General features: G+C 36.4%; 1 protein-coding gene across 1 annotated transcript; it reads left to right on the forward strand.

Moving 5' to 3' along the window:
• Window positions 1-6,289: 6,289 nt before the first annotated feature.
• LOC110382816 (GATOR complex protein NPRL2) lies at window positions 6,290-23,016 on the forward strand. Its single transcript, XM_021343517.3, has 10 exons — window positions 6,290-6,352; window positions 6,429-6,617; window positions 6,979-7,070; window positions 7,289-7,445; window positions 8,607-8,718; window positions 9,837-10,075; window positions 10,773-10,883; window positions 11,160-11,294; window positions 11,827-11,987; window positions 12,357-23,016. Exons 2-10 carry the CDS (start codon window positions 6,438-6,440, stop codon window positions 12,547-12,549), a joined length of 1,380 nt encoding a protein of 459 aa, XP_021199192.1. The 5' UTR covers window positions 6,290-6,352; window positions 6,429-6,437; the 3' UTR covers window positions 12,550-23,016.
• The last annotated feature ends 460 nt before the right edge of the window (window positions 23,017-23,476 follow it).

A 23,476-nucleotide genomic window follows, 5' to 3' on the forward strand; every position in this document is an offset into this window, starting at 1 on the left:
AATCCCTATTTTATGCGCATTAATTCTATGAACCCCTATAACATCTTTCACCTGATCTGTGATCAAGTTGGTGAGTGTTATGGGGTTCTTGTTCCCTAACTTTTCATCTTCTGTGGATTGTACGTAAACTGTGAACTCGGTGTTATTGTTTTCTATGAATAAACGCTTATAGTTAGGCTTCGTAAATATTTTATACTTATGCGAATCGGCATTCCCGCCTGAAGTGTGTATTCTTCTTCGCTTTTCTCCGGGTTCCGGCGGTGGTTCTTCACCGCCACTATGCACACTCATTCTTAGTTGTTTTAAGTACTTACTATGCTGACTTTTAAGGTATTTTATCAATAGTTTTTTATTAATTCAAAAACTTATAAAACAAATTTGCCGCCTTGTTTGACTTCCCGCCAAAAAGTCCCACGCACGACAACCGGACAATGTTGCCAAGCATCAAACCCTTAAAAATCCATATCAATAGAATATTACCTACTTAAACTTCATAAACTCTACCTAAATTAGACATTCAGATTACATAAATACAAATAACAAAATAAGTTACATAATTTTATAATTGATATACCTACTGAGCTCTACTGAGCTATTTTACTAACATTGAAAAAAGATAAACTCCAATAACAAGCATTTTCGAGTACGTAATGAGTAGTAGGTAGTTCAAAACAATGAATCGAATAATTTTCACGACGGCGACGTTTCCTTTTACACGTCTTTTACAAATGTATAACAATGTTTCTATATACTCTGTAGCACTAGATAGAAAGCCTTCGTTCATTTCAGCCTTCATTTCATTCCTTCATGAATCATTCAACTATCGTTTTTGGTGGCGGGAACCATTGAAGTGGAAAGGCGCGCTTTTTGATTTTGAAGCAAATTAAAATTAAAATATTAGGTTTTTTCGGGACTATATTTGTAAATAATAGTGTGAACACAGTGTAAATAAATAGTTGTAAATAAATAGTTGTAAATATGGGGAAGAAGAGGCGGCGGAAAGATGATCTCATAGATGTCCCTCCAGACGTGAATCGGCCTGAGTCCGTAGATTCGGACTCCGAACTTTCGGTGGTGTCGGCATGCTCCAACTCCAAAGTCGAGGAGTCTAAAGATAAATATGCCATTTACAAAGTCAAAGGCTACGCACGGAAGTATCCGGAGGACTGTAAGAAGGAGGAGTTGGTTGTCTTCCTAAACCATATTGACGAAGGCAGGACTTTTACTGACAGAGATCGTATGGCTCTATCTAAGGGCATACGGGAGCATGGTGTGTCTGGGGTGATGCACTTGCGAAGCATTAATAGATACAAGGTTGGCGTCACTTTCGACTTACCGAACAACGCAAATATGTTCCTGAAGAACAAAAAACTGCTGGAGCAATTATCGCTCAGAGCGTCTATTCCTGCTGGTGATACTGAGGTCACTGGGGTACTCACTTCAGTACCAGTTGATATGGCTAATAAAGAAATTTTTTCGTTGATTGGTAGTTCAAAAAATGTCATCCAGGTAAGGCGTTTCATGCGCAGGGTAAGAGGTGATGGAGGTAAGTTCTCTTTCGTTCCTACACAGGCAGTAGCGGTTACTTTTGCCTCAACCATCTTACCGCAGTACATATATTTGGATTCTTGGCGGCATGAGGTAAATAAATATATCCCTCCTGTTAAGCAATGCCTTAAATGCATGCGATATGGGCATATCGCCAAATTTTGTAAAAACTCGGAAGTCTGCTCGATCTGTTCTGAGCAACACAATTTTAAAAAATGTAACGTTGCTCCGCAGGATGCCAAATGTGCAAATTGCAAGGGCAATCACATTGCAATATCTTCAGCTTGTCCAATTAAAAAACAGCAGGTAGAGGAAAATAAAATAAAATCTCGAAACGCCACTTATTCAGACCTTTTTAATGTGAATTCATTCCCAGCTCTAACGGCACGCAATATTGACACGCAAATAAATAATCTTATGAAATCAGACAAATTTATAAATACATTAGTGGAAACACTTACGAAAATATTAAGCAATAAACAAACACCCATTAATTCAATGTCGATTAAAGAAGCTCTCAAATCAACTTTATGTGATAAATTTTCTTCTGCCTGTTAATGGATATTTCGGAATTAAATATTGTCCAATGGAATGCACAAAGCTTAAATAGTAACAAACATATACTTATTGACTTTCTTTATAGACACAATATTCATCTGGCAATCATTAGTGAAACGTGGTTAAAACCGCAACACGATTTTAAAATTAAACATTATAATATTGAAAGAAATGATATTGGTAACAAACATAATGGTGTTGCAATAATCATTCATAAAAGTATTAATTATACTCAAATTAAAACCTTCTGTGATAACTCATTGCAAAATATTTGTGTTAAAATAAAAGTAAATAACAAAGAGTTATGTATAGTCAGTCTTTATAGTCCTTTGAATTGTAATCCGCAATTCTCAAAGGAAAAATTGGATCTATTAATAAAATCTATTCCTGAACCTTTCATATTGGCTGGTGATTTTAATGCTCATCACACATCTTGGGGCTGTGGCTCGGACTCTGAGCGTGGGCGCAGTATTCTACAGGTTATTGATGATAATAATTTGGTTCTGCTCAATGATGGTCAACCAACTACTGTTGGCTCCTTGACTTGGCGTCCTAATGCGTTGGATTTGACATTAGTTTCATCATCTTTAGCGCTGAATTGTGAATGGAACGTACATGATTGTCCTCTTGGTAGCAGTTATCACATCCCTGTAATCATAAAAGCAGTGATTAGCAATAATAGTTACATTAACAACAGTCATTATTCTTCTAATGTTGAGCATTTGCCTGTTTATCCAAATTACAAATTGGTAGATTGGAAGAGATATACCAGTAGTGTTGATGAATTGCTATATGATTTTGAAATCGACAGTTTATGTATTACTGACACATATCTTAGATTTTGTAGCATTTTGCGCACAGCAGCCGCCAATTCTATAGTCAGTTCTGCACATTCTTCCAATAGATCTTGTTGCATTAGAAGTAATAAGCGACCTTCGCTTCCTTGGTGGAATCAAAAGTGCGCGGAAGCTGTAATAAACTTCAGAAACGCATATGTGGAATTTAAAAATAATCCATCCGAAGAAACTTATTTGCAATTTAAAAGGTTACGGGCAGTTAAAAAACTGGTTTTAAAAACAGAAAGGCAAAAAAGTTGGTTTTCCCTTTGTGAAACTTTTAATAGATCTACACCGATATCAATAATATGGAAATTTATGCGTAAATATAATAAAACATACAATGTCAGTGGTCATGAAGACGATACATGGATTTTAGATTTTCTTAAAAAATATACACCAGATTTTGTCCCATCAAGTGAAAAAATTTTCACTTCTGGTTGTAATTCTAGTAATTGCTACATGCTTGATCCCTTTACATTGCAAGAGTTGATGGCGGCTATAACTTCTAGGAGAGATACCACATGTGGTCTTGACGGAATGCCGTATATACTTTTCAAAAAACTTAATATTTCAGGTTTAAAATTATTTCTACAAATTTTGAATTTGTTATGGGAAAATGATATTATACCCCATAATTGGAAGGTTGATTGCCTAGTACCCATTCTAAAACCTGATAAAACTAAAATGTGTCCTGATTCTTATCGTCCCATAGCTCTTACTTCTTGTGTTGGTAAATTGTTTGAACAACTGTTAAAACAACGCTTAGAATTTTATATAGAAAAAAATAGTATCTTACCATCAAATCAATTTGGTTTTCGTAGGAATCGTTCCGCTCGTGAAAGTATTTGTCAACTGCAGCTTGATATTTATAAATCCATAACAGCAAATGAAAATCTGGTTGGAGTGTTCTTTGATGTTGCAGGTGCATTTAATAGTGTAAATATAGATATTCTATGTGATGAGTTATCACAGATAGGGATTCCGGAAAAATCATTAATTGGCTATCAAATTTCCTTAATAATAGGGAAGTATTCGTAAAATTTAATAGGCACCTTTATGGTCCTAGACTATCGGCTAAGGGAGTTTGTCAAGGTGGAATATTGTCACCTTTAATATTTATATTGTATATACATAGATTAAATTTAATTTTAGGGGCTCAAGTTAAAAATCTACAGTTTGCAGATGATCTTGTGGTTTATTCATCTGGGAAGAACATTTCGCAAGTAGTTGAGACAGTCAATGTTGCATTAACACATTTGCACAATTACTTCTCTTACCTTGATCTCACTATCAATCCATTAAAGTCCAAAGTAGTCGTTTTCGGTAAGCGGAATCATAATTTACCCGCTGTGTTGTATCATAATTGTGCATTACCCAGCTCTCTTGAAGTTAGATTTTTGGGAGTTATATTTACACACAATTTGTCCTGGAGTAATTACATTAGGAATATTGTTGCCAAAGCAAATAGAGGTTTTAATGTTTTAAAATCCTTGAGTGGAACTTACTGGGGAGCAGACCCAAAAATATTATTATTGTTATATAAATCTTTAGTACGTAGTCACTTTGAATATGGTTTTTATTGCTTTGCTGCAGATTCAAAACATGTAAATAGTTTAAATATGTTGCAAAACAAATGTTTGCGGGTTATTACTGGGGCATTCAGAAGTACTCCTGTGAACGCTTTGCAGATTGAATGTAATGTTGCACCTCTAGCTATTCGTTTTGATTTCTTATTGGAAAGATTCTTTCTGAAGCTTTATAGTGTTTCTGGTAATAGTCTTTTAAACAATCTTGTACATTTAGCTACACATACTACTTTAAAACCTTTTTATATATTACAAAGTCTTAAAAAATTTAAAGCTTTTATTGAAAATATTAACATTCATCAATCAAAACATATCCTGCCTTGTTATGAAGGTTCATTTAGTAGTAAATTTCCAGCTATAACTGTCATTATAAAGAAGAGAAAGAATTGTCTTCTAAAGAGGATGTGTATAATATGTTGTCAGAGTGGTCAGATCACAAATTTGTATATACTGATGGTTCCAAGAATGATAGAGCGGCTTCTTTTGCTATTTATGAGCCTACTTCAAATATCGGTATAGGCATGAAAATTGACAAAAATGCCAGTATTTTTACAGCTGAAGCTGTTGCAATCTTGAGTGCACTGAAACATATAAAAAAATCCAATTTAGAGTCTAGTAAATGGGTCATAATAAGTGATAGCATGAGTGTCCTACAAAATATAGCAAATAATAAATTCCATGCTAACACTAACTACATTATTCATCTGATTAAGGAAATGTGGGTACAATTGATTGAGTCAAATATTGAAGTTCAATTTGTATGGGTACCATCCCATATTGGTGTTAAAGGAAATGAAAAAGCAGATTATCTTGCCAAAAAAATTGTCGAACTAGAGGATTCAATTCCCAGCAGCGATAAAAGTGTTTCCATACCTTACACAGATGTAGTTAGTCTCTTAAGGCAACGCATGTGTGAAGCGTGGGGGAGACATTCATATAATTGTGTGCACAATGAAAATGTGGGTTCATGGTTTAATACTCTCGATGTCCAAGTTAATACTGTACCTTGGTTCTGTAAAAATAACATTTTTTTAAATAGGAAATTTTATTCAATTATTTGTCGTATGCGTTTTGGTCATTGCAGATTAAATTATCACCTTCATCGTCTCAAAATGGTCAGCTCAGCATATTGTGATTATTGTCAATTGCAAAAGGTTCAAACACTACATCACATCTTTTTTGAGTGTTCGTCTTTCAACATTCAGCGCCTTGTGTTGTCGGATGAGCTTCTTAGAATTTACAAAAATCCTGAAATGGTCCCGCTTAGCTTACAGGAGTTGCTTATGAATGCTTCAACTTATATATATTTGTACAGATTCATATTGGAAACAGTTAATGACATTTAAATGTTCATAAAAGTTAGCATTACCTTTGTATATATAATTTATATATAGTTTTTTAAAATATTCTATTTGTCTAATTTATGGTGTATATAAATAAATAATAGCATATGAATAGGGGAAAAAGGTGAAACCTTTAAATAACATCAACTTGACGTAAAAAATACGTTGACACTGTCTTTAAAAAAAAAAAAAAAAAAAATTGATATGACTTGACATGAAAGTATGCCTTTAACGGCTGGATTAGGAAAAAATACCTGGATAATAAAAGAAGACAATGACTTGACAAAAAATTATTGATTTGACATGAATTAAACACGTATGACAAAATTTTTTTAAAAATATTACGAAAGAAATAAATACCTACGAAAGACTAGGCAGTATGGTCGAAAGACTTTAGCCTGCCCTATGGGCAAAAAATCATTCAACTATCTCTTCACACAAAACGTCAAAATGTCCACACGTTCACGATTCTAAATAAGTGCGATTTGTTTATTTAACACTCATTTTCTGTGCTCTTTTTTATTCCTCTTTTCATATTATGATATACCTTTAAGCATTGTCAAATGCAAGTGGAACGACGACTAAACGTATTGAGCCAGCGTGACTATGAGGACGGCACAAACGGCAAAGTAAACAAAATGATGGAGACGCGTTACTACGAGGGTTGTGGACGAGAAGGGCCTATCAGATGCATATTCCTGGGCGAGTTCCACCCCGTGGCAGGCCCCAAGATTTCCTGTCAGGTATGTCTCACTAATAATTTAAGATCAAACTTATTGCTTCTCAAAAATGTGCAATTTTCACTGTTAAAGATGTATTCGATGACTGCGCATCTCTGGTGCATAGGTGTATAGCTAATGTATATGATGATCTGTGGAATATTGATCGTAATGGGGGGGTACCTGCACCTGTACATATGTAGTGCGTCTAGACAGTGCTATAGCGCCAGTGTATATGTGCGGCGGACCGACTGTCTAGACGCGGGGTAGAGGGAGCGTGGCTGGGGTGAAGCTTGCACATTGGTTGCCTTAACTTCTCATTATTCTGTGAGCCTCAAAGCAGTGAACATGTCCAGCTCAAGTGTTGTATATGGTTTGCTCATAGTTTCCCGAAGACTACATATCAAAGGAGGTGTTTGATTCAATCAGTGCTTACATCATTCCAAAACCACAAATCCAAAAATGTACTATGACCATGTAAGTACCTTTCACACCCTCTTTGTTTTATTTATTCTTTCATTTTTATTGTTTGGTAACTTATACTTAAAATTTAAATACAACTATTTTTATGTAAGGTCTATAGATATTAAATTAGTTGTAATTATTTTGTGAATATAGAATAAAAATATTGGTAGCTGAAATATTATCTTTTTTATGTACCACACCATACTAATGTTCTTTGTTTTGTCATACAGAAATGCCCTCGGTCATAAGATCGTGGGCTACCCGATTCGGATTGACAATCCTCGCTACGAGAGGAATGTCTACTTGTTCAACCTGTGCTTCGTGTGTGACAGCTGGTCCAAGACGGTGCAGTATGAGCCAGTTGTCAAGAAACTCGGAGAACATTTGGTAAGTGTTAGTTATTAGTTTTACTTTGCAGCTATGTATGGTCAGAATGCAGCTTCGAGAGCAGCAGCGAGTACAACATCCTCGAATTTTCTTTTCTAACAGGGCTGTATTTGAGCAGTCTTCAAGCCGTCATCAAGATTATAATATTCACTTTTCTATTACTTACCAAAAGCTGAGCAGGGTATTACAGACAAAAAAATAATAGTTAGTTACAGCAAATTACCCACGGAGGGAGGAACGACAGTGGAGTCAAATGCTTTCTTTTATTTCATGGTAGGCTTTTATGGTCGTGTTCGGGTTCCATGTGCACTTTGTTCTCGCATGTTTTTTTTTCATAAAAATGTGTTTTCTGACACATGTTACAGCCTCACATTAAGTTTCATTTTGTAATAAAGGATAATGCGCTTCAATATTAGTTTTTTATGTTAATTTATAAAAAAGAAATCAAGCTTGTCGAGTCAAAATATTCAAGGAGCATGTATGAATTTGCCTATTTAATTAATACCTAAATGAGAGTCATTCATACATCATCATTGTTAGTTGGGAATTAGTTTCAATGAAATAAAGGGGGGTGGGGGAATAACATTTACTTTGCATTTTTTAACATAACACGCCATTCATTGACATGGCAGTCATCCATGGCCCATACTAGATCAATACACCTCCATACTCAGTTTTATGCAGTGGTAGCTCTTAACCGCGGTTTCACTCGCGCGTCCTGAGGGAACTCTTTACGCACCGGATAAAAAGTAGCCTACGTCCTTTTTAAGGTCCTTACTGGACTATCTGGGTACAAAAGTTCGTTTAAAAGGGTTTTTAAAGTTTTGTGGTGACAGACAGACAGAAAGATAGATATCTTTATATTTATATTAAGTAAGGATGTGAACACACATCTAACAATTCTATCATACTATGCGTTTAGTCAGTACATTCAAACCCTCCTCCCCCTCCCCCCCACTTGGATTTATAGGCATGGTTGTTTGCTATGAGTCTGAGACCTTAGTTGATCGATACAAAGATGGACGCCATGCGAATATCTGTTATCGCAGATTCTTATTAGTTGGCTAGTTAGCAGTTTCGGATCATGTCCAGTTCAGGCTATCAGAAAAACGAGACAAAGGGACTTTTATATGTTAGTACAACAAAAACGCATTTCAACAGACAATCATGGAAGAGGAGACGCGTTTTGTGTCGAGCGGGTCGAGTAAGCTGCCCACTCTACTAGCGCATCTCCTCCACGACCTAAACACGCATCGGAAAGCCACTCTTGTCGGTGAGTACTTGTTACATATGTATCCAGGTATCGACCAGACGCGCTCCCGGCGGCCATTTGCGAATGCTACAAACATCTGTAAATGTTTGCATCGATGTACCTCAAAGTCACCCCAGCCAGACAGACAGGGGGACTGCATAAAGATCGATTAAATAAGTGCGAGCGAGAGCCCAACAAAGGAGGAACCGAATGTGCTAGCTACCAAATTGGTGCACTTCAAAATAAAACGGGAAGGTAATAATTTTGGGGTGAGGGATGGGTAGGGCGGCAGGTCTGTCTGCAGCTTATTGATAGCTATGTATGTATTTTGATTGCAGGGGTAGGGAACTAAGGGAATTTAATATTTGGTGGCGGGCGGCTAGACAGACGGGATTTATTGATTTTTTATGCAGACAGTGTGCAGTGCAGGTTTATTACTTTGTACTTTTGTTTTGTCTGTTTATAGCTGTGCGCTGATTTGCTTTTGCATTGTTAGGGTGTTCTAGGGGGAGTAAGGATTTAACAAAAAGAAGACACTGTTACGTCTGCTGGGATGGCTTTGCGAAAGTTTCAAGTTTATAGGGTTTTGAATTATGATAATTTTATAGTAAGTAGGCTATTTAAGGGTACTCGTGCGAATTGTCTATTTTGCTTTGCGGATTCGCTAAGATTTTCTGAGTTCGATGCGAAGTTTATAGTCAATAATTGCGCGTTTATATTGTCATTGACTTTTGTTACGCACATAATGATAGTTCATACGCATATAGTAAATATTTTTGTTTACTTCATTCATTCTTGCGTCCAATATTTGTTTTGATTCATTTGAATATCACATGGAGGCATCGACCGCTTTTAATTGAACGCAAATCACCTAATTGCTGTAAATACGAATGATGTTATAACATTCTGGAGGTCATGGACTTCTCTTGGGACGCTACTTAGGACACAAATTAATATATGCGTATTAAATATTCATTTATCATTTTAAACAAATACTTTGTAGTATGTAGGTGTCACGCGTCATAACAATGTGTAACTAATAAAGTATGATACTAACACAATTCGTAATCTCATTCATAAGTTTTCACACTCCTTCCCAATAAATGACAATGTAAAATAAGTCCTTCGCTTCCCACCAGAGGGCGACACGGTGATGCACTTGAAAGTTCTGGAAGTCCGCAAGGACCCGCCGCCGGTATTCGATCACCACGTTCCAGTACTCGTTGCATCAGTGGGTCTCCCCCGACCTGGCCGTCCGAGGCGTACCGCTCCCCCCGAAGGCTCGGAAACCATACAGAGCCAGGAACACCTAGACATTGACGATGAAGAGCCCTTTGAGATCGATATGGAAGCAGACTGGGATTTAACAACTAGACAGGTTGGTATTTAGACTGATATTAATATCATCACCGTCTGCCTACTCTTTTCCCAGTTATATTAGGGTCGGTTTCCAGTCTAGCCGGATGCAGCTGAGTATCAATGTTTTACAATGGAGCGGCTGCTGACTATCTGACCTTCTCAACCCTGACTAAACATATAGAGTATAATTGCACTCGGATTTTCGAACTTTTCTCAATTCCTGCGCGTGATTGACAATTTCGAAACCTGCGCACGCGTCTGACAACTAATCAAATGTCAAGTGAATAAAACAGCTTTAGAAAGCGACTGTTCAATCGTGAACAATAGCCTACTATCGGAGATTTTGCATTTCTCGCTCCTGGATACATACATTATACTAAGGTCTGCGGCCGGACTTACAAATCGAATATTATGAATTGCATTCAACGTCATGCAAACGATGGTAGTAACCGTCGTCTGTTTTTATTTGAATTACTTAACCGACTTCAAAAAGGAGGGTTTCAGTGTAACCTGTATGACTGTATGTTTGTGCGCAATTACCTCACGTTTTTCTGAACCGATTTTGATGTGGTTTTCAGCACAGTATTTTTCAAACTTAAGAGAAGGTTATTATTGAAGTCTCTATTTATTTTTATTTTTTATTACCTGATACTTATAGGGTCCGAAATAAAACATAACTGGCTACAAGATATTTATTTGCTTGCACCTCATTACAGCTACTTCCATACATTGATGGCTACAACCACGTGTCTAAGATCGCCGCCGACACCAACGTGGAGAAGACTCTCGTCAAGTCCTGCATTCAGAACCTTGTTTACTATGGCGTGGTAGGTTCTTCTTGCAGCAATTTTAAGACTAAAATAAATACTTAATATGAAAATAAAATAAAAAACTCCTTAAAAAATAAAAACATTATAATTTTGAATACTCTTTCAAGTCTTTCCCCGTTTTTTTTTTTGTCAAAAATGTCTACACTGTCAAATGTTTTTTTAATTAAGAATTTATGTTTTTGAAGATATAAATAAATGTTGTAGCCTACTTAAAGCACAAATTAGATGTTCTTCAAAATAGACACGTGGTAAGTAATATATTGGTTTTGCCAGGTAACGCTGCTCCCGATAATGAAGTTCAGCAATATGTACCGAGCCACGCCCAACCTTAGCCGCCTATTCAGTGATCCCGAACTACAGAAATCCTGCTTAGCGTTCATCACCAAAGGAATTGACTCCAAGGATAAGGTAGGTTTTAGGAAACCCATTTTTTTCACAACAGATTTTTAGATAGGGTCACATCACATTGTCTCAAAGTATGAGCACTAATCACTACAGATACTCAAAAGACACTCCTGCAATTTCAAACTTCAAAGCCCATAGACAGTAACATAAGGACTCCTAAAGTTGTAACAAAAGAATTTTACCCGTCTGAAGTCAGCCACTTGGCGCATGCGTGTGCGCAATAGTGTTTTGTTTCTACATTTTGACTAACGCGAAGCCACTAGGAGCCAGCTTCGGAGCTGAATATTTATTTGAAGAGAATTGTATCTTATTTGTAAAATAATATAAGAAGCATTACATTACAATGTGGTCATCGTGAGTTCTTATAGCGTTTTTCGTGCTCGAGGACAATAAGTAATAATAAATAGAACGAGATAATTAACGACGAGTTTCTCAATATTTTTAGTTTTCTATTCAATTCATTTTTCTATTATATTAAAGTCTTCTTTGACATTGACAGTTTTTTTTAAATTTCTTGTTAAATTCATGTCTACAGCCGACCATTTCCGAGGTGTTGGAAATTCTGTGCGCCCTCCAACAAGGCACCACCTTGCGGACGGTGTACGAGCGATTCGCCACTGCGCCCGCGCCGACCTTCGACCTGCGTCGGCTGGTCGTCTACGCACAGTTGCACGGCCTCGTCAAGTGCCTTAAAAAGTAAACATGTTTACCTTTTCTACTTATTTTTAGCTTTTCTACCATGTAGCTTCTCTGGTTGGACCCCAAACACAGCCTCAGAAACTTTTCGTTTTGTTTTTTTGTGACAAATCCGTACTAGACATCATCAGTCATTTCTTGTCAAATGAAACAATCCTTCGTTTACTTATTTCATTCTGGGGAGTTTGTTGCGCCACTTTTTCCCAGTAATAACACGTATAAAATGGTGAAGGGTGGGCATTTTTGAGGGCTGTCTCATGTAATTTTGACGTTTGAAAATTGCTGTAGGTATTTCAACTTTGAATAAACGCTTTTTGATTTAATTTTAAATAAAAATTTGATACTAATGAATGCAACAATTTTCCCCAGATACCCAGTATTCCTGCGCAGCCCACCCCGGCCGAACGGCTTCAACAACCGCGTGGATCCTATCCTCGGTATCCGCCGCCTGTTCACCGGCCGTCACTGCGCGGACGAGATATGCTGCATCGCGCGCATCGACCTACCCACACTCGACCAAATCATTGAAGACGATCCCAATGTTACCGTCATCTGGAGGTAGAGTGTCGTAAGTCGCGGTTACGTGTTGTATTGGTTGCATAACGTTTGACGGCTTGGCGGGCACTATTCGATACTTTTTTTTTTTTCAAATATCTTTAGGTAGATAATTAGGAGAACATTTTTATGTACTTTTTGGTCGTAATATTTTATGTATTTTTTTTTGTCAAAAATGTGTATACGTCATGAAACAACAAAAGCTTTGTCGCATCCGAGGTAGCTGCAACCAAACTTGATGGTGGAACAACCCAGTTCGGTCATTTTGATACCTCTGACCTCCTGAGCTCAGTTTCCTGGGCAACAGGTTACACCTCTGCAAGACTGGTTGTCAGACTTTCTTTCTACCCGTAACCGGCCAATGGTCTACAAATAATAGCCGGGACCCACAATTGTGCGTGTCTTCCGATCATTACAAAAAAACAAAATTCTTTTCTAAATTCAAATCATAAATAAACTCTTTTGCAAAAAAAGCGGGCACCTGTGCGAAATCTTAGTTTTAAGGACTTTACGTGTATTTCAAAGGGTTTTGATGATTGTAGTATGTTTCTACCGTCAAAAGAGTTAGCCAAGCATGCGTGAGAGTGTATTCTAAATTTGAATTTTGTACAATTGCTAAGAAATTGCTTAAACCTTGTTTTGGACTAATTGCTGACAGAAAGTTCGTCGGTGTTTCGAAAAGTTTTTGAAGTGATTTTCAGGAAAATGATAATGCAGTTTTAATTAATGATTAATGTACTTTTTTGTTACATCAAAACATTTTTGAAAAACTATGCGTATTTGTTAAAATTTTCACCTGCTCTAAATGGGCTACACTGATGGTTGATGGCAATGTTAAGAGTTTCGGTATTTTAGTGTAAAGCGTTCTATTGTTTGGATATTGTACCCACGTGTTTTAAAAAATCGCTTTTTCATAATTAAACTCTATTTATAAGAGTATCAGTACCTTTGGCTGCGACAAAACCAATTTAAAGTAAGCAGTGCCGATCACAACTCGTCTCCTATCGGACTTTGACATTTTTAAAAGTCTTGAAATTCTACAAAATACAGAAAATAGCGCATAGACTGTGAGCACGAGGTCTTAAGGTCTCGTAATCACTGATTTTTAAACAACCTCGTCTCTTGGGAAACTCCGTAGACCACTGAAGATCTATGAGTCTGAGCGTTCAAATAGCGTGTTTTCATCCCATGGACATTTTATTAAATAAACTTGCCTACAATGAGATTTTCTGGCATTTACAGCACTTTCCTGCTTAAATCATAACAATAATTGGCTATCTGCTCATTTTTTAAGAAACATACGTTTGGCCAATAATTTTGAATTCTTGACTCCCTTTCAGCTAAATCGTCGTTTAGTAACCCGATACCTATGGAGTTATCGAGACCTTCAACGCGGCAATAATTTGACTTTTCAGATAGCTTTAACCCTCCTCATCATTTTTCATGTGGTTAATTTTAACATTTATCACAAAATTTGGTATTTTTTAAATGTCAAAGTCCGATAGGAGACGAGTTGTGATCGGCACTGCTTACTTTAAATTGGTTTTGTCGCAGCCAAAGGTACTGAATAAATAGTGTTTAATTATGAAAAAGCGATATTTTAAAACACGTGGGTACAATATCCAAACAATAGAACGCTTTACACTAAAATACCGAAACTCTTAACATTGCCATCAACCATCAGTATAGCTCATTTAGAGCAGGTGAAAATTTTAACAAATACGCATAGTTTTTCAAAAATGTTTTGATGTAACAAAAAAGTACATTAATCATTAATTAAAACTGCATTATCATTTTCCTGAAAATCACTTCAAAAACTTTTCGAAACACCGACGAACTTTCTGTCAGCAATTAGTCCAAAACAAGGTTTAAGCAATTTCTTAGCAATTGTACAAAATTCAAATTTAGAATACACTCTCACGCATGCTCGGCTAACTCTTTTGACGGTAGAAACATACTACAATCATCAAAACCCTTTGAAATACACGTAAAGTCCTTAAAACTAAGATTTCGGAAAGGTGCCCGTTTTTTTTGCAAAAGAGTGTAGAAGGATGCCGGTATCCCAAGCAATCGTTTATCACCGCCAAACTGTTACGCCCCTGAACGCAGGGCGAACTAGACTTTTGTCATTTGTGACGTCATATCATCAGACTCCACGCCCAGTGAGCAGGGAGATATCACTGTCAGATTCCACTGTCTTTTGGCAGACAAGTGTACCATATATGATCAACGTAAGGTTGGAGAAACATAGTGGAGTATGGCCGAGATATCTACCAAAGACGGCTGCAACCGAACTTCGTGTGACCTGTAAATAGTTAGTGTTAGTGTGTTACTTATTTATCGTAGTTTTAGTACGCTTGAAGTTATTCCGTGGATTTTATGATATGTTATTAGGCTCAACCGTGTGCCCTAGTTTAACTTAGAATTCGTTGTACAGTTCATTTGAAATTCTGGCATTCACGTGCTTTTACACAGCGATTTGAAATGTGACCACTGATGTCTGTAATATATAACGACTATAGACGCGAACTATCGGCTCTTGACACAGGATAGACGGAGACCGGTCTTATGCGCGAAAATCAATCGATCATCGGTATTCAACAACTAAATATACCATGTTTCTCTCATAACAACTGAACAACTAAATACCGGTATTTAAAGCATTAATTCCACCTTATTTTTCACCCCTTACCGCCACTCAAGGCCAGGAACAGCTGTGTTGATACTGGTGTGACCTGGTATTCCTGTGTCCAATCTGTGTCAAGTTCGGTACACCGCGATATAAGTCGGCAGTCGCCACAATTCCCTTCGCTGACCACCCAGATTGTTAATTAACACAATAATATTATGCATATGTTAAGAATTGTCTTTGCAAAATATTGATATGTTATGTGACTGATCCATAGTTACACTGCCATTGCGGGCATTTAATTGTTTTGAAACATATCGAAAGTTACAAGGGCAATAAGTCTTGCGTTTCAATAGATCGAGGATTTTAATGTTCATGTGACTTTTGTTCCAAACCTTTGCTTATAGAAAAATAGATATTTATTATATCTAGGTTAGGTTAGGCTAGGTGTACGGTGTGGCGGAGATACCCGTATATACCTATATCGATTGCACTCACAAACAGAGATTTATTAGTGTTAGCAGATTATATTAGTTTTATCTCAGAGCTATATATGAATTAGTTAGTTATGAGTGTGTAAACACCAATAGTATATGCATGTTTCAGTTACTTACGTTTAGCTGTTATTTATTTTTACTAGAAGAGTTTATTATAGCTGTTATATTATGTATATAACCCCAAATATATGTAGTAATAGATAGTAGGTGAAATTCAAACTAATGATATCACTATCTGAGAACCGTAAATCATTGTCTGGCAAGTTCAAAATTATATAAAAAGTTACCCTTTTGAATCATTCATTTTTGTCAAACCATACCAATCTCTATTTTTTAAGTCATAAAAATGCAGTTTTGGTGAAATCGATAGGTATAGTGACTACATTAGTTTGAAAACAATATGTATTATACAGTATTTTCATTATTATAGTATAGTATCAATACATTTCAGGACATGTATCATATATAGAAATTCAAAAACATAGTATGTATAAGAAAAACTGAAAACCATCCAAAAATTTACGTCCCGAGGTACGCTTAATCAGCTTGAACCATATTCCACCCAAACTACTCGACCATATTACAACTACATCGAAACTACACAAACACCAATAAAACAAGTTTAGTAAAACATTTAATAATCATATTATATTGTATAAATATCGTAGAAATTAGACTAGGTTCTAAGTACGCATTTTTTAACCAAACTGTTTGTCCGAACATATGCCATCTCCCGAGCCCCTTCCCATCTGTTCTGGGTTCGGTTTTTAGTCTAAACGGATGCACATTACCTATTTCTCCGAACATAGTGTGGTTAAAAAACGTGTATTTTAGTGACTAGGGTCTGTGCTAGCGCAGATATAGCGAAGATCAATTCTCTCTGCGCTGGGCTCCGCCATATGTGCGCCGGCCGAAACTGTACATTTTTTACTGCGCGCATCAACTCTTATGAATTAACTATAAGTGCAGCCATTTCGGTTTGAACCTCCGGGACTAATTTGTACATTCACCCCGGGGTCGTTTAGCATAGCACGAGTGCTTCGATGTAGGTAAATAAGAGTATATCCGCCACGATCGCACAAACGAGTCTGTGTTGCATACAGTTTTAGGAACCAGTTGTGTTCCATCCATCTTCAATTGAAATTACCTCAAAAACCCAACGAAAATGTAACATTTTACATTTATTTTTAGTCTGTCGGAGAAAATAAACTACAAAAATGTGGACCAATTCAGCAAAATAGATTTTTTTAGCTAAATTATCTCAAACTGGCCATCTTTCAACATCTTATTTAAACATAGTTCGTCACTGCCATTCTCCGTCCTTTTATTTTTGCTAAAATTAGCATTCGTCATATTTTACCTGAAGCTGTATGTGGCACGGATGTTCTATTTATTTTCCGGTATTACAAAAGTTTCAATATTAAATTATGTACTTAAAAAGCTTTTAGTTTACTATCAATTAGTATTACAAACCATTGTGTATTAGATTCTTGAGCAAAAATCTCGACAAGTTGTATTGTTTACAGGTTATTTTAGTTTTTAACATTCTTTATTTTTGGAGGATTGCGATGGTTATTTTTTAGGAGTGTAGAATGATGGTGAAATTTTCGTGTGCTCTGACATGTGTCGCGATATTGGCGAGTGGTTGGCGGCGGCCCTCAAAAATATCGACTATACACTGCATGTTAGAGGCCACGGAACATTCGGTATGAAACTAAATAAAACCCCGTCGTCTCGACGGCAATTCTTCGCGTGAGAAGGAATAAGCGGATTGCGATTTGGACACCCTGTGTCCCACATGTAATCCCTACTGACAAGAGTCAATAAAAACGTCAAAATGCTAGAAATTAAGTGATTAAAATTAACACATTATGTGAAATGTCCGCCTCTTTATAAAATTAGGAACGTGTTTAACTTCACATAACCAACATTAAATAAAAATAAAAAAACTGCGTAAAAAGTAATGCATATCTGTGAGCATTCACGATTCTGCCACTTAATACAAGACTCAGAAACAAACGATGCGAGTAAGATGTTACGGCATCTAATATCCTTTGAATGAAGAAGTAAAATGCGTCAAATTCCTCTCTCTTCCTCAGGCAGGAAACCACTAGGCTAGTATTTTAATCTTAAGTAACGAGCATGTCTCGTCGAGCGTCAATGTTCTACAACGGAACATTGAAATGCCTCCCTGTCTCCTTCTTAGGCATACTCATCTTTGAAGTAGTTTTAATAATAATAATATCAAACCAATATTTGTGAGAAAGTCAAGGGTGTGTTAAGCACACCCTCATTTTGTCTCTAGGTTTAAGTTAGGTAAGGTCAATGATCAACCAGGCATAAATGCAGCCTCCGGGCTGCTACTGAACAAGTCTAAGGGTGCGTCCACATCTGGCGAATGCGCAGCACGCGAGCCGATCGCGAGCTGTCCGCGAGCTGCGCGCGTGCAGTCACTGCAATAGTTCGGTGCGCCTCTTTAGCGCAACTCACGCAAGGCTCGTATAGAGCGCGCGATCTGCGCGCAATCAGTTCTCGCCCTTACAGTTCCGTATATTGGCTCAGTACTATCGAAGATGGCAGACGTCGCGCGCCGCCTGCGCGCCGCTCGCGTGCGGCGCACATACGGGTATTTCATCAATCTAGGCGGCCAAAAATATTTGTGTGGCTTTTCTTGTTTTAAATGATGGAAATAATATATGTGTAATATATACGGGCAATAACTTTTATAATTTCATAAAAAAAAGCAATAAAACACAAATTAAAAAAAAAAAAACTGAAAATAGGCTATATATTTACATACTCTTACGTACACTTATCTACATTAGACTATATATTGACATAAACTTACATACGCTTATATATACAACCATTACTATTTACATATTCATACATTACTTAATTAATTTACCAATAACAATACAATTTTTTCAAATTAATTCAACTCCTCGTTCTAACTTTCTGATTCTGTTGGGTTTGGTGTATACCAGACAGAAGCATGATTAATGTTTCAGGCAGAAACGAATACATCTTCTTTTCTTTATTATCCTTGAGGCACTAAGAAATGGACCTGAGCTTAAAAGAAGCCTATTTAAAATATGTCTATTACAGAACTCTAGAGAATTTCCTTCAGTAATCCTGTCTGTACGTCCTAAAATGTTTGTTCCGTGCCTCTGCTGCTTCCTCAGACTGTTGTCCTGTAGGTAACAATGCATTTTATTATATCTGACCCGTGTACAAGTACTTTGTGCAGTGTGGGTGTCATTGGGTGCCATGGGTAGAGTTTTATGTATAAACAAGCAGTTTCTTCAGCATATTTTTCATATTTTCAACTTAATTACATCAATATTATCCCTTCCGTTCCGATCTCTTCCGTTTTTCTTCTTTTGGTTCTTTCGCTTGATTCCTCAAAAGATTTACAAGGGCGACCTGGACGATTTGCCGTTGTGACTGGAATTTCGAATGTACCTTCCGGCCAAAGAACGTTGTTTTTCAAGAAAAAAACATCTTTTTTTTGTGAGATTTAATCCACCTTTGTTGTTATTTCCGATTTAAAATGAACAAAATTGATTTTCAGTGTTTTTAACTGATCTTCATTATTAAGAAGGTGGTCTCTCAGAAAACATAGTTTTTCTTCAAAATTGAGTAAATTTTCATTTTTCATAATATTAAAGAGAGGTTTACGAGTCACTATTCTCACTCCGGAAGTACACACTTATATCTGGAACAAGTAAATATTACTTTTAGACATTAAGATTTTTTTTCAAAAATTTTGCTTTTGTTGACCGTGAAATTCAATGTTCTAGGGTTTTGCGCATCCGCGGTATTCCGCGGCAAATTTTTTTAGTATTCGTTACTTGAGGGTCTATAGTTTACATATAAATTACAAAAGTTGCTGGATCTACCAGGATACTAAAACAAATAGCCTCGTAAACATAAATTTCTTTTAAAAAGTATCATAATTTCAGACGTGATTTCTCGACCTCTAAAAGTACTTTAAAATAACACAAATTTTAATAAATTTATTACAAGTAGATCATCACATACCTGTTCTTTCCGAATCCATTGCTACTTTTCACTAGGTAAACACAGAAAACTTCAGTTTAACACACAAAGTTAACGATTTTGTAAATAGCCGACAACGGACACATGCACAAGAATCAATGATCAACTTTCGACTGATTTTTCCGGAAAACGCGCAACGGAAAAAGGGTGGGGGTGGCAGTTTATTGTTTCCTGGAATGTCCCCTGCCTCAGGTGATCAATGAAATTTGCGTTCCTAGAATTTTGTTATTTTGACTTTTGGCCGCCTAGATTGATGAAATACCCGTATGTGCGGCGCTTAGGTCGCGCGCGAGCTGCGCGCGGGCCAAGCAGAAGCGGCGCATGAACAAAAATGCACGCGCGCAGCTCGCGGACAGCTCGCGATCGGCTCGCGTGCTGCGCATTCGCCAGATGTGGACGCACCCTAACAGCTCGGGTAGTCTGTAGTTCCGACTCCGTACCCCGAGCTGCGCAGTACCACTTGCGACCACTAGGTTTAAGGCAGTAAATGTATTTTCATACGTGACATTAAGGTGCACGAATTTTCGGATCGTTTGTCCATTAGTATATTAAGGCAATCGAGCTAATTAATCATAGTTATTAATGTAGTGTGATATACACGGAACTTGAGTTTCCTATTGTGTCTATCAATCCTAAACTATTAATGTGTGGAATTTCTCGATTTTTCGCTATCTAAGTAGTGAGAAAATAGAGCTGTGAAAATTTAAGGGTATTGTATAATCGACTCGAAAATCATATCGATTCAGCTAAATTATGAATTTATTGAATGTCGATTTCTCCGTGATATGTCAAAAGAAAAGTAAGACTTTTCAAAAAGAAAATATTTTTTATGGTTGTATTAATAATATTTTGTTTCTAATCGTAATTTATGCTTAGTGAAAATTATGTAGTTTGTCGTTTTCGCAAATGGTTTTCGAGTGGATCGTGAAAATTGTGTGAAAATTCAGCGGTAGAATAGAAACATGTTGTGAACAGTCTTTACATCGGCTTTGGATGAGATAAATCAGAACAAAATCAAATAAAATTCACCTTGAAAATTATTATATCATTTAGGATATGAAACACAGACAAAATTTAAGGTAATCGAAACTTAAAGTTATTCTTCTTGTTAAGAATAAAAAATGAAAGAATCAATTGTTTTGCGGACTACATTTTGATCAGTATTAACAATTCGACGAAGCTGTAATAAGCAATCTCTATCATTATGAGCTAGTCTGTTGCTTAAAAAATATTTAGATCCTTGTAGTAATTCACAATCGGGAATTCATGGAGAAAGTGTTTCTATTCTAATAAACTTAAACAGTATTATATGCTTAGTATGTAAGTTGGTGTTGTATGCTGTGTACTTATGATATTCTAGTATTTATTACCTAATAAAATCGTGTCATGGTCAATCGACATTTACGGATGCAGGTTTTAGTATTAAATAAGTATTTAGATGTAACACGGCGCATGCGTTGAAGGTTGCATATTGAAATAATCGGATTATAATGTCAATGGATAATTAATAGCATAGTTCTAAAATTTCTGTCGCATTATATACATATCTATACTCTATCCACGGAAGCAAGAGCTAAAAGATAAACAAAGAATGACACTTTTTCAAGATGGCGGTATAACCTGACTGATGACAAAACGTCACATTTTTGTGTAAAATGTTCGCAGTATCTGTGATTTTGTCATCGGTCGGGTTATACCGCCATCTTGAAAAAGTGTCATTCTTTGTTTACCTTTTAGCTCTTGCTTCCGTGGATAAAGTACAGGCATTTATGCCGTGTCTTGACTTATTATTCTTGTATTCTTGGAAGTAGTAATGCTCAATAAAACTAACTGCACCTAGTATTATTGAACAGAGCTGTTTAAAAAGCTAATGAAGTAAGATATCAATATGAGCACTTTTCTTGTATGAACTGTGTCTCTCGAGCTTAAAAACCCACCGTTTCGACATTTGTATAAATTATAAAGGTAGCTCAGTAGTATAATGTACTTTGTACCTGTGCTCTGAATTCAATACTTGTAGTCGTCTCCTAACTTATGTCGTGTCATACAAACAAATGTGCATCTTCAACGCATGCTTCGTTCACACACGCTTTTACGTATTACGGTGAACTGTTTAACTTGTTTCGTAAACTTAATTTCGGGATTCACGCCTTCGAGGCAGTGCTGACTTTAAAAGAATTCACCAAATCATTGCAATAGGTATACCCAGTGATTTAACTGTATTCGTGTAGTTGTTAGTTTATATTCAGATAATTACTGCTTTTATTTTAAACACCTACACATTGTATTTTAATGTTGTACATTTTTCTTTTTTAATTTATTCTAACTTTAACTTAATAATAAACGCACTAAAGTTCCTTTTAACATGTTTAATGTTTTCATAAATTATTATATTTATACATCCTTATTTATAAGTATTGTAAATCAGGTATATTTCTATAAGTACGCAATTTAGGCAGTCACATAAATTAAAAATAGTGCTAAAATATTTAAGACATTGAACAACATCAAAAAATATTCAATTATAAACCTATTCTTATTATCCTGGAAAGACTTTAAGAAATACTGTTAAAGTTCTAAATCCCAAGCATTTCATCAGGCTTGAATTCAATATCTGAAAAGTTTCTTGTAGATAATTCCTGGCCTACAAATGAAGAGTGATACATATTTAGCACTATGTATGCGATCTATTTCCAAGTGTAACTCTCTACTCAGTACGTGCTGCGTACAAGTGTGTGAATAAGTAAGTTATAATGCCGCCTGGTACGGGTTTTCAACCAACATAAGACAGCAGTTGTTTTGGTCGATACACTAAGCAACCACTGTCTTACGTTGGTTACAAATCTTGCGGCGAGCGCCTAGTGTAAGGTCCACATGTTTACAAAGCCTTCGCAGATAGATATATGGACTGAATAGACAATGTTATTTTCTAAGGGTTAGGGCTTGTGTGAGTGGTATACTTGTATGAAAATTATCTGCGAATCATTTGTAAATGTGTGGCGTCATGCTCTTGTAAGAACGTGAACTTGTGTAAATGAGCAAATCTGATAGTTCAAAATATTTGATACAAAATTGAGAAGAGACTCGAAGAGAGAGAGATACGAAATTAGGTTAATTCTCTACGCAATAAAAATCCTTACAGTTTATACAAGTTCATGTGTTATGGAGCCATTTTTCCTATAATAATCATGTTAGATGCGGTAAGACGTGGCTTCGGTAATTATTTACCTACTAGTGATGTAATTTTCAAAATATCAGTCCATAATAGAGAAAAAAATTGGTAAAATTTCTTTTATTTGTCTTGAACCTCATTCTCCTACTATCCTTCCTTATTCCAGTTTCTATCAGGATCGGCCCTTCTTTCAAAATGTGCAGTCTGACATAATCATTTGAAAACGGCATTACTTTGACATCCTTGATACTCTCCTTTGCTCTATGGTTAGTCGCGTCCTTCTAATAAAATTACTTATTTTCTATGTTTACTGATCATCTTTATAGCACAAGACCTACTTTGCAAATGGTCATCAGATCTACCTGATCATCATCTGCCCTGAGAACCATCTCTTCAAAATTATCGCATGACCAAAGAGTCACCGCAGTTCTGGTACATAAAGGGCTCCAGAAGTAACATGGTGGGTTTTGGTCAGTAAGAGTCTGACAGTCCCTCACGATGTACCTACAGGGTGAGAAGTCATTTGGTGATATTCAGGTAAAGAAACACCTATTTGTGGTTTTATTTTGATGGT

Source organism: Helicoverpa armigera, chromosome 1, assembly GCF_030705265.1.
Source record: "Helicoverpa armigera isolate CAAS_96S chromosome 1, ASM3070526v1, whole genome shotgun sequence".
In the NCBI taxonomy this organism is placed as follows: Eukaryota; Metazoa; Arthropoda; class Insecta; order Lepidoptera; family Noctuidae; genus Helicoverpa; species Helicoverpa armigera.